Source organism: Zootermopsis nevadensis, unplaced genomic scaffold (genome assembly GCF_977971745.1).
Source record: "Zootermopsis nevadensis isolate Lab colony 2312 unplaced genomic scaffold, Znev_1.0 Znev_ptg000010l, whole genome shotgun sequence".
Lineage (NCBI taxonomy): Eukaryota > Metazoa > Arthropoda > Insecta > Blattodea > Termopsidae > Zootermopsis > Zootermopsis nevadensis.
Window position 1 is genome coordinate 10,001,212 of NW_028259142.1, and position 14,591 is coordinate 10,015,802.

At 38.5% G+C, this 14,591-nt stretch overlaps 1 protein-coding gene across 12 annotated transcripts in view; it reads left to right on the forward strand.

The window, feature by feature from the left end:
• Dys (Dystrophin) overlaps positions 1-14,591 on the forward strand; it is a 609,234-nt gene that overhangs the window by 60,723 nt on the left and 533,920 nt on the right. For all 12 annotated transcript variants that reach the window (XM_087346495.1, XM_087346492.1, XM_087346499.1 and 9 more), the window contains 5 exons: positions 6,084-6,176; positions 6,920-6,997; positions 8,754-8,846; positions 12,321-12,410; positions 13,720-13,918. In XM_087346495.1, coding sequence (XP_087202621.1) covers positions 6,084-6,176; positions 6,920-6,997; positions 8,754-8,846; positions 12,321-12,410; positions 13,720-13,918 — 553 coding nt within the window. The remainder of the gene's footprint in view (positions 1-6,083; positions 6,177-6,919; positions 6,998-8,753; positions 8,847-12,320; positions 12,411-13,719; positions 13,919-14,591) is intronic.

Below are 14,591 nucleotides of genomic sequence, written 5' to 3' on the forward strand. Positions count from 1 at the left end.
TTGCTCCTATAATTATTAGGATTACCTTATGACTCAAAGCTGCAGTACGTAAGAGGCCTTTCACATGCGGGCTTGCTGGCTACTCTTGTTTCCAGGATGGGTGTGGGTTAGTGTCAAGATGATACTGTACGTAAGTACTCAATACAGCAACGCGTTTTGATCTACGACAGTTACATAAACAGATACTGAGCTCGTGTATGTCGTAGAGAATTTCAACGAAAATTACGTTTTGGCAAATATTGCAGTTGCCACCATGAAGGTGATGGCAAATAAAATGTTTGCCGTAACGTTGGTTAATACATTCGTCGCGGCTTACGCCCAAAAGCCGAAGTTATACATTGAATTTCAGCCGCGAAGACCTAAGGGCAATAATCCCGTGCTGATATTCCTGCAAGGTCTCCTTTCATTCATTATTTGCTTCATAAATTCGGCTATTGGATAAGTTGATGATAATAATAATTATAAAAATAAAAGACTCCACGTATTAACTAAAGAAGATCACCGGGAAAACTAATGCAACAAGCTGACGTTTTGGTCCCCTCAGTAAGAACTGTTACAGAATTACTGAAACTTCGCTCCTGTAAAGTAGCACAAGCGTATTCATTGCGACCAAGACTTAGCTACAAGAAAAAAAAATTGCAACTAGTGTATCGAGTCAGCGAATGAAGGTACATTTTACCCACAATTATTGTTCTTGCTGGCGTAGCCTGGTTTTATTTAAATGGGTGTGTAAACGCGCGTCATGACCGATACTGGTTCTCGGAAAACCCTAGAATCCTTCCGAAGTTGGTGTTTGGTGTGGAAGGAGTGCAAGGCGAATAATTGGCCCTATCTTTTATGGATACGCTTAACTTAGACAGGTATACCAATTTGATTTTAACAGGTTTTTCACTGAGTTAACAGAGGAAAGACCGTGCGGTTACTTTTTAGCAGAGACGGCAAAGGCGCACAACGGTGACGTGTTTTGTGATAATTATTAGTGAAGGTTTATGGCCAGTTCGATTCCCATACCTCATGTTGTTCGATTTTTATTTGTGGGGTAGCTTGAAAGAGAAATTCCCACGCATTACATGAATTGGAAGAAATATATCGGATTTCGTCACAGGCGCTGCAGCGTATTGTCGTGCTATAATTTATGTTTACTCCTCCTCTGGACCGGTGAGTTTATCTCAAAGCGAGTATTATTTTCTTGTACCGTGTTCGCATTGACCCGGTTAGCGGTAGGAGAGTCAGGACTGCCCGGAGTACGCCAGCGCGCTAAGCGGTTCGAATACAAAATAACCTTGAAATTAAAATTGATAGGTTGTGATCGAATGGAGTTGTACAGTGTATTCCTGAATGAGCTTCACGATTTTAATATTTTCTTACATAAGCCGGCGTAGCTCAGTCTGTATAGTGAATAGCTACGGGCTGGACGACCGGGGTTCGATCCCCGAGGGGGGTAAAGAATTTTTCCTCTAGCCTCTGCGTCCAGACCGGTTCTAGGGCCCACCCAGCCTCCTGTCCAATGGGTACCGGGATCATTTCTCTGGGGTAAAGCGCGGCCGGGGCTTGATGCTGACCACTCACCCCCATCTAGTGCCGAGGTCACGAATTAGTAGGAGCTATACCACTCTCCTCCCAAGCGCCTGCATGGCGTATAGTGGGACAGCTTACTGAGAGCACGTCAAGAAGTTATGTTTGCAACGTATTATGCATTATTTCCGCTAGGCCGAGCATGTTATCACTAAATAACACAGACTACCGACACAGATCGGTAACTCGATTTTAAAAGCTGGCAACTTGCGTGCCCTGTCATGTTTTTCCTCCATACATAACACAATGGTGGCGAGATACTGGTGGCCGGTTCACAGCAACGTTTTCCATGTTTGGGCTAAAGTGAACTTGGTTGCACAGTCTTACATTACTGATAGCCATTAAATGGAGAAAGTTGTTTAAGTTGTTTACTCAGTGACATCAGACTTTCTTTGAAGAAAATACAGAAAATTAATGTATATTAGTCTGGAATTCCCTGACTGAAATATATTTTACCAGTGTAATCTATAGGGTCTTTTTAAAAAGACGCCACACTTAAATTGCATATAATTACCTAACTTCAGGGTGGAGCACGAAATTTATACCCTTTTAAATCCTGTACAAAATCTATATTTCCTACAAAAGTGTTGCGTTTCGCATACATACTAAAGGACACAAGCATGGGAGGTTGTTCTCACTGCAGAACATGTTCGATGTGACTCCCATTCTGCCTCATCACCTCTAGACGAACTTGTACGTTTGTGTTCTCTGAAAGTGTGCAGCACAGCTGGATGATCATGGCTCTGAGTTCCATCAATGAACCAGGTTTCCTTGAGTACATGAAGCCCCACAGAAAGAAATCACATGGATTTATGTCTGGGCTGTGGGGTGGCCGGCCCTGTCCACAATCATGGCATCCAGGAAAACACTCTGGGACCAAAGCTTTCGTACAGAAAATCAACGACCACGTTAGAGTGTGTGGCCTGGCTCCATCTTGCGAACGCCGTGAAATCCCCAGTTCCCCTGATGCTGTTCTCGTCGATTTACGCGGGCTTCGCTTCGTTGCCACTCTGAGGGCTTCCGTGTTCTCCGGAGTACGGACACTTGGAGCGCGAGGCCTTTTTCGCTCCAACACTGAACTCTCCTGTTCGAACTGCGTCTTGAGTCTTTGTGTTTGTTTAGCAGGAGCCCACCTGGTACCGAAATGCGTACGAAAACGTCTCTGTGTTACAGTAACACTCTTGAGTTTCGTCACTGACGCTGATCACTGCTGCCAAAATTTCTTGTTGCAGTTCTCCGATGTGTGCGGATTGTTTTTGTAAACGTTATCTGTCTAAAGACCTATAAGAAATAATCGCGTGGGTTCAGACCTGGAGAGTGTGGGGACCAGGACCACTCGTGTTTGGCCGAGCTCCATCCTATTAAAAAAATGTTTCTCTGAAATTGACATACATTTATTGGAGAAAGGAAAGAGATTCGACTTGGAGGACATGGGGTAACGATTATAATTCACATAGGCCCATCAGAGCGCACACCACCATGCATTTTTTTGGGATGCAACGGCTACATAAACAGGTCAGTGGGCTTCCTTATAACATGATGGAGGCCGCCTACCTGGACTGGGTACTACTGCTGTAGAATTGTCGGACACGTGAAAATTAAGCTTTGGACCATCGTTTCGGAATTAACGAGCTGACTGCATGGGAGACGACTTATGGTGGTAGTGGATGGAGTGGAAAATATGTGTGATGAAATTTCTCCAAAATATTGGAGCAAGAACTATTTTCTATTCAGTTTGAGTCACTTACTTATTCACTAATTTATGCGTATTTGAATGATTTTCGGGGCTGCCTCGTTTCTTGCACACAACTTAGGCACCTTCGGACACAACGTGTGCTATTGTTTTGACGAATTGTCGTTGATCAGTAAAATGTGTTGTCGAGAACGCTGGAGTCAGTTTTAATTTCACTAAACAACCAGTAATGAACACATATTTATTCAAGGTATCATGATCAGGATGTTTACGGTATGTTCTGATCGCATTAGTTTACATTAAGCAAATTTATTTTAAGTGTGGTTGTTTAATCATCTTCGCTTGCGATAGGCTGAGGTCTTTTATTGAATGTATAATTTGGTGTTAAATTGCACTTTTGGGCTTTGTCCGTCGTCTATATTATAAAATTACAAGGTTTCCAAAGTTTCATTCTGCTTTCATCATCGGGTAAAAATGCAGGGTGGGGGCAGAAAACCAATCTGTTGGACCCCCTGATTGATCTAGCTTAAAGAACTCTGTAATTTACACGATGGACAAAGTCCAAGAGAACGATTCAGCACAATTTGACACATCATCAGAAACCTCTAAACTTCGAATATAACTTATCATTAGTATTACGGATCGTAGTTTCCGTTCAGTCTTTGACCACATGAACATTGCGAACGCTGGTTTTTAATCTCGCTCAGGTAATGTATGTATACTCACATTTATTGTTATCTTGTTTTGTTCTGCGTGGGCACAGGCTTGCGACAGGCCACTCCTCTACCATAGGGACCTTACCACTTGTCTGAAAGATTCATGGTTTCAAAATTTAAAGGAGTGTAGGTTGGAGGGTCTAATCCACGGTCCTTAAAAAATAAATTAATGATATATCGCTTATTCACTTGTCAGTCGCACAGAACAATAACACAGTTGCATTCCGTCCCAGACAGTTTTACCAAAGAAATGTAAGCAGTTGAAAATAATGTGTTTGTAGCCTAAGCGTCTGAACTTACAAAGTGAAGACCGCGAACTTTCTTGAAGTATGAACGTTGAAATACCAGCCTGGTTGTACTGCCGTCTCGCAATGTGTCGGCATCCGCCCTCATGTCCGTATCGTATGTTTACTCTAAATAACATCCTTCAATCTTAATTTTATTCTTAATAAATAGTGATGACTGGTAAGAATATGGACACCGTACTTGTACCAAAAGTGTTTATTTCATGTTGTCTGTTATGATAATGTTACGTGCAGAATTTTATAAGTTTCTGATTTGGGGTTCGTCCTTATCCCTCCATTTCTCTTTGGCTCCACCACCGATAATACATACTGCATTGCATGTTGATCACGATACGATCAGCAGTCAAGTTTAAATCGTTGGATCATTTAGATTATTGGTATTAAAAATAATTTAATGAAAACTTACGAACTGTTAGGTGGAACTAGTCTTGTTGTTCTGGGTTGTAACGCCGTGTGGATTTGTCAGGTAGATACCAGGGGCCAGCTCTGAAGGTGGATTTTTACCAAAAATGAGTTAATTCGGGTCGTTCATAAAATACACCACCAGACTAGATGTAGACTGACGGACTGCTGTACTCTCATAACCCATTTGCGTTTATATATTTTTACGCTGCATCACACAGGAATAGGAGTTGCATGTTTTTACAGTACGTGTCATACGTTCCCACGCTAGCTGCACGCATGTCTGTGATGTGTGACAAAGTTAATTTTTCCAAACAATGGAAAGTAGCCCATTGTATCTAGGGAGTGCTCTTTTTAAACTAATATTCTGTCATTAAGTTTCCTAGTTTATTTTATTCTTGTAATTTACGTTAACGTGAACCCTAATTACTGCTGTAGCTTCAGGTTTGTGTAAATGACCTTAATACCCATAATACAGTGACTTCTGTTATGGTACATTTTATTTTACTTTGGAAATTTTATGTTTAACATTCTAATAATCTCATAAAAGTAAGAATTTTAGCAATTTCATATAGCCATACTCTTTCACCAGGTTACCTGCTAGCGTGGGTAACCTGTGGCTCAGTCAACCACTGAACAATATCATAGGTTGCTGAACACCCCCAATGTTCCCTCATCCTTATTTTCAATTTCAGACCAGTTCCCCACAATTATTTCTGTAATAACGTGAGTATATACTCGATTGGGTGCTCAAAATTTTGTTGTATGTTTTCCATAATGTTTCCTGCGTCTGCATTTTTGATAGATAGAAGAAGGTCTGGTTAAGTTGTATGTGGTCAGTTTGATTTTGACAAAGGAGATTCGTGGAATTTAAAAGCGTAATTGGAGTTGAAGAAACACACTGCAGTTCCACTACATTTGTTGCTTTATTCTTTGTGCCAGCAATTTGTTATCAGTTGTGTTTTAAATCTTTTGAGGTTACCTGCTAGGTGAATTTTTAATTCAAACCTCAGCATCTCCTGAAGTTTTGAAAAATCAGTACCCATGCCTCCATGTTTGTGTATTATGGGATATATGTAAACATTTATGGATTTCATTATTTTACAACTTTGCATATGGTTCAGTATTCAACTTTTATGAATACAGTTGTGTCTTTATGTTCTGTAATAGTAGGGACTGTGTTTAACGGGTGAATATCTTCACATGAGGACTCTGTTCCATGAAAGTGTTGTTACTTATTTTTATAGACCGATTAGTTCTGAAGTTAACAGGATCACAGTTAATCTGATACTACTGGAGTATGTATGTTAATTCTGAGGTGAGAAACATTTTTCTAAGTGGTTGTAATAATGAAAGTTGTCATGATGTAACATGGCCAACATTTGTTCACAGAGCTCCCAACCTCCAATCGCTGACCTGTTTGTAGATCTGCAGGATGGTAACCGCCTGTTGTCACTTCTGGAGTTGCTCACAGGAAAACAATACGTGAGTTATGTGTGTTAACAAGTACCAAACATATCATGCAGTAATTCCATAATCCAGGTGAATAAATGTATGACACATTATATTATAAACTACTTAATGTTGAATCTTCAGCAACATTTTAATTTCTCATATTTTTTTCCACCAAATATGTTGTTTGATGTAACAAATGAAATTTAAGCCTCCTGTGATTGATGATGAGTGATAACACCCATGGTGTGAGGGAACAACAACTTGTTCTTAAAATGAGCAGTTTCTTATGTGATCATAATGAGTACATTTGTCCATAGAATGTATGGGACTTATTGGTTATTAGAGGAGGGATTGAACATACCTAGTGTTGTAAGATTTGAGGTTTTCACAGCGGTGAGTATGAAGATTTCTGTCTTCTGGGTTGTTGCGCTGTGTAGTCTGGTCGATGTTTACCAATGTTCCAGAGGTCATACTGCCTCTGTCATCAGGGCAATGAATATGCCAATAGGGTGTGTGGGGCTAGGTTTATAGGTGCCGGAATGTGAATGGAGTAGCCTGCCCCGAGCCAATGGGATCTATAAACCTAGCCCCACACACCCTATTGGCATATTCTGCCCTGATGACAGAGGCAGTATGACCTCTGAAACGTTGGTAAACATCAACCAGACCACACAGCGCAACAACCCCGAAGACAGAAATCTTCATACCTAGTGTTTTTATATATGTGAAGGTGTATGTTTGTCTAATTTTGATTTTCACTTGTTAACGTTTAGAAACGAGAGAAGGGTAATATGAGAGTACATCATTTAAACAATGTCAACAAAGCACTGCAGATCTTGGAGCAAAACAATGTAAGTATAACAGGTTAGAGGAATCACATATCTGAGTCTGTCACTAATTGAGATGTGATATATACAAATATATTTTTGCTTTCACTTATGATGTTACACAGCAAAATGCATTTCAAATAGACATTTTACACCCAGGTAAGATGACTGTAAGTTAAAGAAACAGAGAAATAAACAACATGCCCTAATAGGATCCCAGGACTTTTGTGTTATAAAGAGTGCAAGATGACTACATTGTTTTCAGATATATTCAACAGATAACTTCCTATTTCACTTGGTAAAACAGTGTTTCCAGGTTCATAACAAAGTTTCCAAAATGTCTTATGGACAAAGGACTTTATAAATATTATTATTGATTATCTCACCACAGCAAGTTTGTAAATATGTGCACTTGCACATCTTAATATCTGATTTATAATGATATTTTTGGTCCTGTGAGTCCATCTTTAGGTCAGTTCTGAAAGTATGAGAGTCCCATCTCTGAAATGTCATGGTTTTATTCATTTTATTTGATATTGGACGATGGATAATGTCCAGAAAACAGTTTGCTCCATCTTTAGGTCTTTATTTTTTCCACAAACCAGCCATTTGTTGCTGATGGCCACTAAGCAATGATTTACCCTTATTCATCCAATTTAAAGTCTGAACTATGAATGTTAAAATAATTTCTTTTAGCACCCCAGTTTTACTGATAAGGGTCATTGTCCTCTCCTTTCCAGTCTGGCTGCATAGTCAGTGCTTCCATATGTTACCTTGAGCATCATTAACTCTCTCAGAAACTTCATTGCAGCTTATAATGTATCGTAGTATCCCTCATTCTTCCTTTCTTGCACTCCAAAAATCAATGTGTTATTCTTCCTATGCCCTTCTTCCAGCTGACTTATTTTGCTGTCCATCATCTGTTGTCTTTCCTCCCATCCTTTCACTGTCTAACTTGCTTGTATCATCACAGTTAGTTTATCAGATTTTGCGCCTAGGTCCTGAGTTACATTTTTAATTTCTTGGTTGTGAGTCTGTTATAAACTTTTAATCCGATCAGTCTTTCCCTGATTGACTGGTGGTTCGAGATTCAGCTGCACACCTCTAGTCACCAACAACACCATTAACACCAGTCCCAGAAACCAAATTTGGATTTCCATCGCCATTGTCTTGCAAACTAATGTGTATTTTGTCATGAAGGTGCCAATTCTGATCTGATAGGTTTCAGTACCAACACCCATACTCCTGCCACAGCATGAAAACACATCTGTACTCTGCCATAACTAGAATTCAACTCCATGTATGGATGGATTACTGCAAATTATTTTCTTTGTAGTTTATCTGTGAACTTTTATTTGTTAAACCATAAAATCTCTAAGAATTTTGTTTATGTGTTGGAATAAAATGTTATTCAATAAAGGGGAACCTGATAATTGTTGGTCATGATTTGGCCATTTATATATTGCAATAATTATTATAAGTAATGATCTTTCAGTTTACAAGTAACTGATATCTCCTATAGTAATTTTGACATTTTGGTAATGTTGCACTGGATGACAGTATGGGATAAGGATCTACAAAAAATGAAAAATAATATCTCTATTTGCCATACTGCCAAACACTGTGACACTGCTTTTATATTTGTGTTGTCTGTGATTAACCTGAATATCTAATTGTCACATTTCTCTGTCTTTTTCCCACTTTCTGTGCTTTTTCACTGTCTCATAACTACTTTTTGTTGACTGACTTGCCATGTTTGCCTTATAATATTATGCACCAGGTGAAGTTGGTGAACATAAGTAATAATGACATAGTGGATGGCAATCCCAAGCTGACCCTAGGACTGGTGTGGAGCATCATTTTACATTGGCAGGTGCGTAGTTTCAATACTGTTGTATACTTCTGCATCAAAAGTTTGTATTATGGCAGTGGTCACCAACCTTTTTGTGCCTACGGGCACATTTGAGAGTTTATGAGATCGTGGCGGGCACCAACCAATTAACAAAGCCAAATTTTCTCTTCTCTGGACAAATAAGATATGGACACCAAATAATACGCAAAACAACACGACGTTTAATGATACAAGAAACCACGCAATCAAAAATACGTAGTTTTATAAGTACAATTATTATTACTGAAGTGGGAAGTTAGTGTGATGTTTGGCACTGCATTTCATCGGCCAGTTTTTCAAATTTGGGAGTGTAGGATGATGTTGTTGCTCGCAAACAATCATCAAGATGGGCATCAGTAAGTCGAGATCTGTGCTTTGATTTTATAATGTTCATGGTTGAACGGCCTTCATTATTCAATATAACCTCTTCCCGTAACAACGCGGGCACCCAAAAGAAGCCTTGGCGGGCACCGTGTTGGGGACCACTGGCTTATGGTATATGTTAACACATTCAGACCTACAGTCAAACAGCATTCCTCAGGTAATTTCCACAATTGGAATGTGCAGTAGTTGTTCATACAGTTTGTATTAACAGTTTTTGGGTGGCTGTCAAAATAAGACAGTATTGAAAAGGAAAATCTGACTGAAGGATTTGTGAAGGCACTTTCATAAACATGTTTGTGAGAATTTGTCTCTGCTGCAAAAGCACGCACATCGCAAGTAGTCTGATGAATTTGTGGCCAGGACTGAATGTATTAATGTCATATACCTTGTGTATGTAGTAATGAATCTGTGGGTAGCAAACAAAAACACATGATTTGTAATAGTACAGTTCATAGTGAATGGTTTCAGAACATAATAAGTGAGGTACTTTACAGGGTACAGAGAAAACAGACATGCTGTAATGTCTGTTGAAAATAATATTTGTATGTTGTAAGTTGATAGTATGACAATCTGATGGTCCAATGCCAGTACACCATAAAGTGCTGTTTATCAATAGATTGCATGACAAATCATGTGCCTCTGAACCTTTTCTTTTCAATTACATGCAATACATATGCTCACTCTTTTTTCCATGTGTGGAATATCCTCATAGTTAAATAGTTTTGTCAATTTCTGATGCACTGATTAAACTTCCTGATCTGCTTATTCTGTGCATTTGTTTTCATATTGTGTAAATTGAACTTGGGGCAAATGATAGGCTGTTGGTGGACAACACAGAAATTAGAATTGTTGTTGCTTCAGACTGACGTTTGCACATTTGAGAAACGTGCCATGTGTTATTTAAAATAATAAAGCCAGTTATTACATACTGGAAAGTCAGGTTTCTTAACAATAGTGCAAAACATAAAATGCACATATAAATATCTGCAAATATTTTATTGGTATGGAAAATTTTAAGGACTAACATTATACAGGGATGGCCAATAAGTTGCAATTGATCAACAAGATATTTAACAGATTCATCATGTGTACAAAAATCCCAAGAGAAAATATATGTTTTAATGACTTTGTGTATGGCATCTGATGAATATGAGGGGTGGTTGGGAGATTACCGGAAGCAGGAGTGCTAAGTGAAGACCTCCAAGTTTGTGGGGGATTTTCCTATCATGAGTGTGCTACTATAAACATATTTTACACAACACGGTGGTCTAGCGGTTAGAACACTAGCCTTGTAAGCCTGGGGTCCGGGTTCAATTCCCGGTGGTGCTCAGATTTATAACTTGTGTTGGGCAAGGCCATGGTCTAGGCAACACAGAGTTTTCCTCTGGGGGACTCTCAGATTTCTCTGTTGCATCCCAACAATTACTCCATTCACACACAAGAAGGCAGTGGCAAACCACTTCTGTATCACCTGCCTCGTAAGCTTGTGAACAGGTCCCTGTCAACCTGAAGAGGATGGAAGGATCCTGTTCTTAATGTCACCAGGGGTCGAATCTGACCCGACGGTAAATAAATAAATAAATAAATAAATATATATATATATATATATATATAAACACTTTCTCTTGTATTTTAATGTGTTCTGACTTTGTACATGGCAGATACAAGTTTATTTACCATTGAGGAGTATCTCATAAGCATGTGTCTTTATGGGAAAAGATAAAGTGACCAGAGGTATGACAGAATAAGAACTAACTTTGGTTTGTGTTTTACTAAAGTAGCAGCAGCTAAGGCTAATTTACATAAACTGGAATAGAAAATTCTAACCAGTTCTGTGTTAGATGGAAAATGAAGTGGAGGACAACAAAAAAATATGAAGATGTGGATGTCAGTACTCATTTTGAAGATTCAGTTCTTTGATCACCCAGAAAATCCATGAAGAAATGTTCTGCAGATTTCCAGATACCAGGAACCTCTGGAACCTCCTTATGACTTTGATAAGGAGGGCTACTGTAAATACTGTCCCACATGTATCAGTGAATTAGGTGGTATGTGGTGGCAGGCTTGTGCACATTTTTACATACCTTACCAAACTTGGCATCCCATCCAAACATTATGTTGACTGATGAATGTACAGTATTCAATCTCAGTGCAAGGTTTCAAATGTTTATGTCCAGGCTAAACAAAATCCACGTTTATTTCAAGAAGTAGCAGTGTCCAGCGTATATTGTGATGTGAGTTGGAGTCACCAGTGAACCATTAAGACTGATGAAAGTTATCTGGGGCTGTTGTCCCATTGGCTAATTCCAGAACTTGATAATTAGGGCCTTCCAAAAAGTGTAATTTTTCAAGAAGTTGGGGCACAATCCCATTATGCTACTGACATGCATACTTTGCTGAACAACTAATTTCAAGTTTGGATTGGACAACATAGACCTCTCATCTGGCCTCCCAGAAGTCCCGACCTGACCATTTTTGGTATTACATGAAAGAGCATCTTGGTACAATTTGCATGCACTCTGTTACTGAGTTAAAAAGCAAATTTCAACATATCTTCAGCACCATCACACCAGTAATATTCCAGTGGGTCTCCTGGCACTGTTGATGACAAATACAAGTTTGTGTTTATAATGATGGTAACCATACTGATCAGTTATACTGCTGAGTGCTGTGTTGATTGATGTGACATCTGTTCATTACATAATATGTGGATTGATATTAGTATCATGTTTCTGTAATTAAAGTGTTTCCATACTAAACCCATGCTCTTGTGTTATGCATTCTGCACAATCTGATCATGACTTTTGGCCATCCCCGTATATTCACACTCTGTGTTATCATATGTAGTGTGTACTTGTCTCTGAATATGCAGTAGTTTTTAGGATATTGAAGGCTCATGAGTAATTCTTGGATCTTAAAAATATGTGGTTAAAAATTGTATTTTCAAGACCTTTGCTTATGCTTGTAAATATTTTTATATATACTGGGGTTAAGAATAGTACAATGCATTGACATTAGTGTTGACTCTGTTCTGATCAAAAATAATTGTAGTATATCTAATCAATGTTACAGGTTCATTATCACTTGAAAGATTTAATGTCAGAACTGCAGCAGACAAATTTAGAGAAGACATTGTTAGCATGGTGCCGTCAAAACACAAAGGTAAGTGATGCATCTAGAGCTCTAAGCAAACAAGTTAGGAATATTTATTATTTGCTCTTGTGTTTTAATCTTTGGGTGGTGACACCATGTTGTGATGGGCTTGTTTGCTAATGTTTCAGCCATGTTTCGTTCTCTGTCTTCAGTAAAAGGATTAACCATATACTTGGTCACATGTATAGCAAACCATTGGCTGGCCTATGGTAAAGCCCTGTTATGTGATTTGTTAGTGTCCTGTTGTTATATATGTACTGTCAGATCCACCAATCATAACATACTGTGCCACCAGCTAAAAGCCTGGACACATTAGTATTTTCACCATTGGATAATGATGTTGGAATAAATGGAACCACATTTTATGTATATTGTGCAGTGTTAATCAGCATATCATTAAAACAAGAATTGACCATAAAGTCATTATTAGAAATGGTAAGAATTTAAAATGTAGAAGTGAAATGTTTATTATAATTGTCACTTTTAGACTTCTGGGTTGTGATACTATCAGAATTTGTAGGTAGATAACAGCATATTGGAGGAACATATGTTGCCTCTATTTTAACCTCTGAGGATGAAGTCTGTATGTTCCTCAAAATCACTGGTATGTACCTACAAATCCAAATTCCATTAGAGCACAGAAGATCAAAATTGACATCTTCACTGCCATGTGAACCTCAAATATCATGAAGTGTCAATAATTCTACTTTGGTTACTATGGTGGAATTTATTAACCAAAATTCTTAGGAGACCTACATGTATTTCAGACTGCTACTTTATATAATGCATATTTAACTTAAGGCTTAATAATGATAGGTCATGGATTCAGTGAAGCAGCCAATCATGAACTAATCAGTTTCCTACCAGTTCTTGTCAGAGATCAGTACCTTATATGCAACAACTTGACCATATAATTCGGTGTCTTAGGGGAGGTTAAGATTACATGAAGCTTTTCCTCCACACATTCATGTCTTATTGCTTAGGACCTAATTTTTAGAAGTGTTTTAATTTGCTGTCACACATTAAAATCTGACATTATTTAAGAATATTCAGTTTGGTTTAGTTTTTTGTTATTAGTGTGCTGCATCAACAGTCAGATAGCCAATTACAGGTACAGCACATGAACAAAATAATATACAACTAAATAACAATGCTCAAGTTATCAAGAAATTACATGACCTTAATGAAAGTTAACACATGAAAGGAATAAATTACTTCCAAGCATACTGCAGTGAAGCCAACTGCTTACTAAAATATATCTGTATCTTTGCAGTAGTAAACATTGCTAATAATGTTAATGAAAAATGTAATTATTTAGGATTACCCTGGTGTAGATGTGAAGAACTTCACTACTTCATGGTCAGATGGATTGGCATTCAATGCATTAATTCATCACTGGAGGTCACAGCTGTTTGATTTTCACAACATTGCAAGAAAACACCCTAATGCAAGATTAGAACATGCATTCCATATTGCACAAGAACATCTGGGGATTGAAAGACTTCTGGATCCTGAAGGTATGTTGGTGTTATTAAACATTCGAAGTAGTATGGAAACAATACGTAGCTGCGCGGTCTGAGGCATCATGCTTTGGACCAGTGATACGGAATGCACGCTGGTTCGAGTCTTGGGGAAGGAAATTTCTCATGAGATTTTCGACCGGTGTATGGAACCGGTGCCAACCCAGCATCATGGGGAAATTGGGGAGGTACAATGGGTAGCGTAATCCGGTCATGAAAACTAGCAATGGCTGGGAGTTCGTTGTGCTGACCACATGTCACCCTATATCTGGTTGGATGATCGTTCACCTCTGCTTAGGCATGTGAACGTGAGGCCAGCAGCCAGCTAGTCGGCTTAGGTTCTCAGAGGGCTGTTACGCCACAGATTTATGGAAACAATACACAGGAAACTGGAAGGAAATGCATGAGAAACTTTTCAGTGTTTTGAAAAAAAAAATTGTCTTCATTTAAGTCACAAGCATGGTGCTGTGTTCTTCTTTTCGGGTATGTATAATGAAAGAGGCTAGCTAGAGATTATACATTTTATTGAATGGTTTTGTGTGTTGTTTCTAGCACTTTTTCACCCACAGAAACTTGTTATTAAAAAACACTAATGGATCTCTTAACATACCTAAAAATTATAGATATAAGAAGATGTAAACATCTTCTCTTTTCATCAAGGCATCTGATT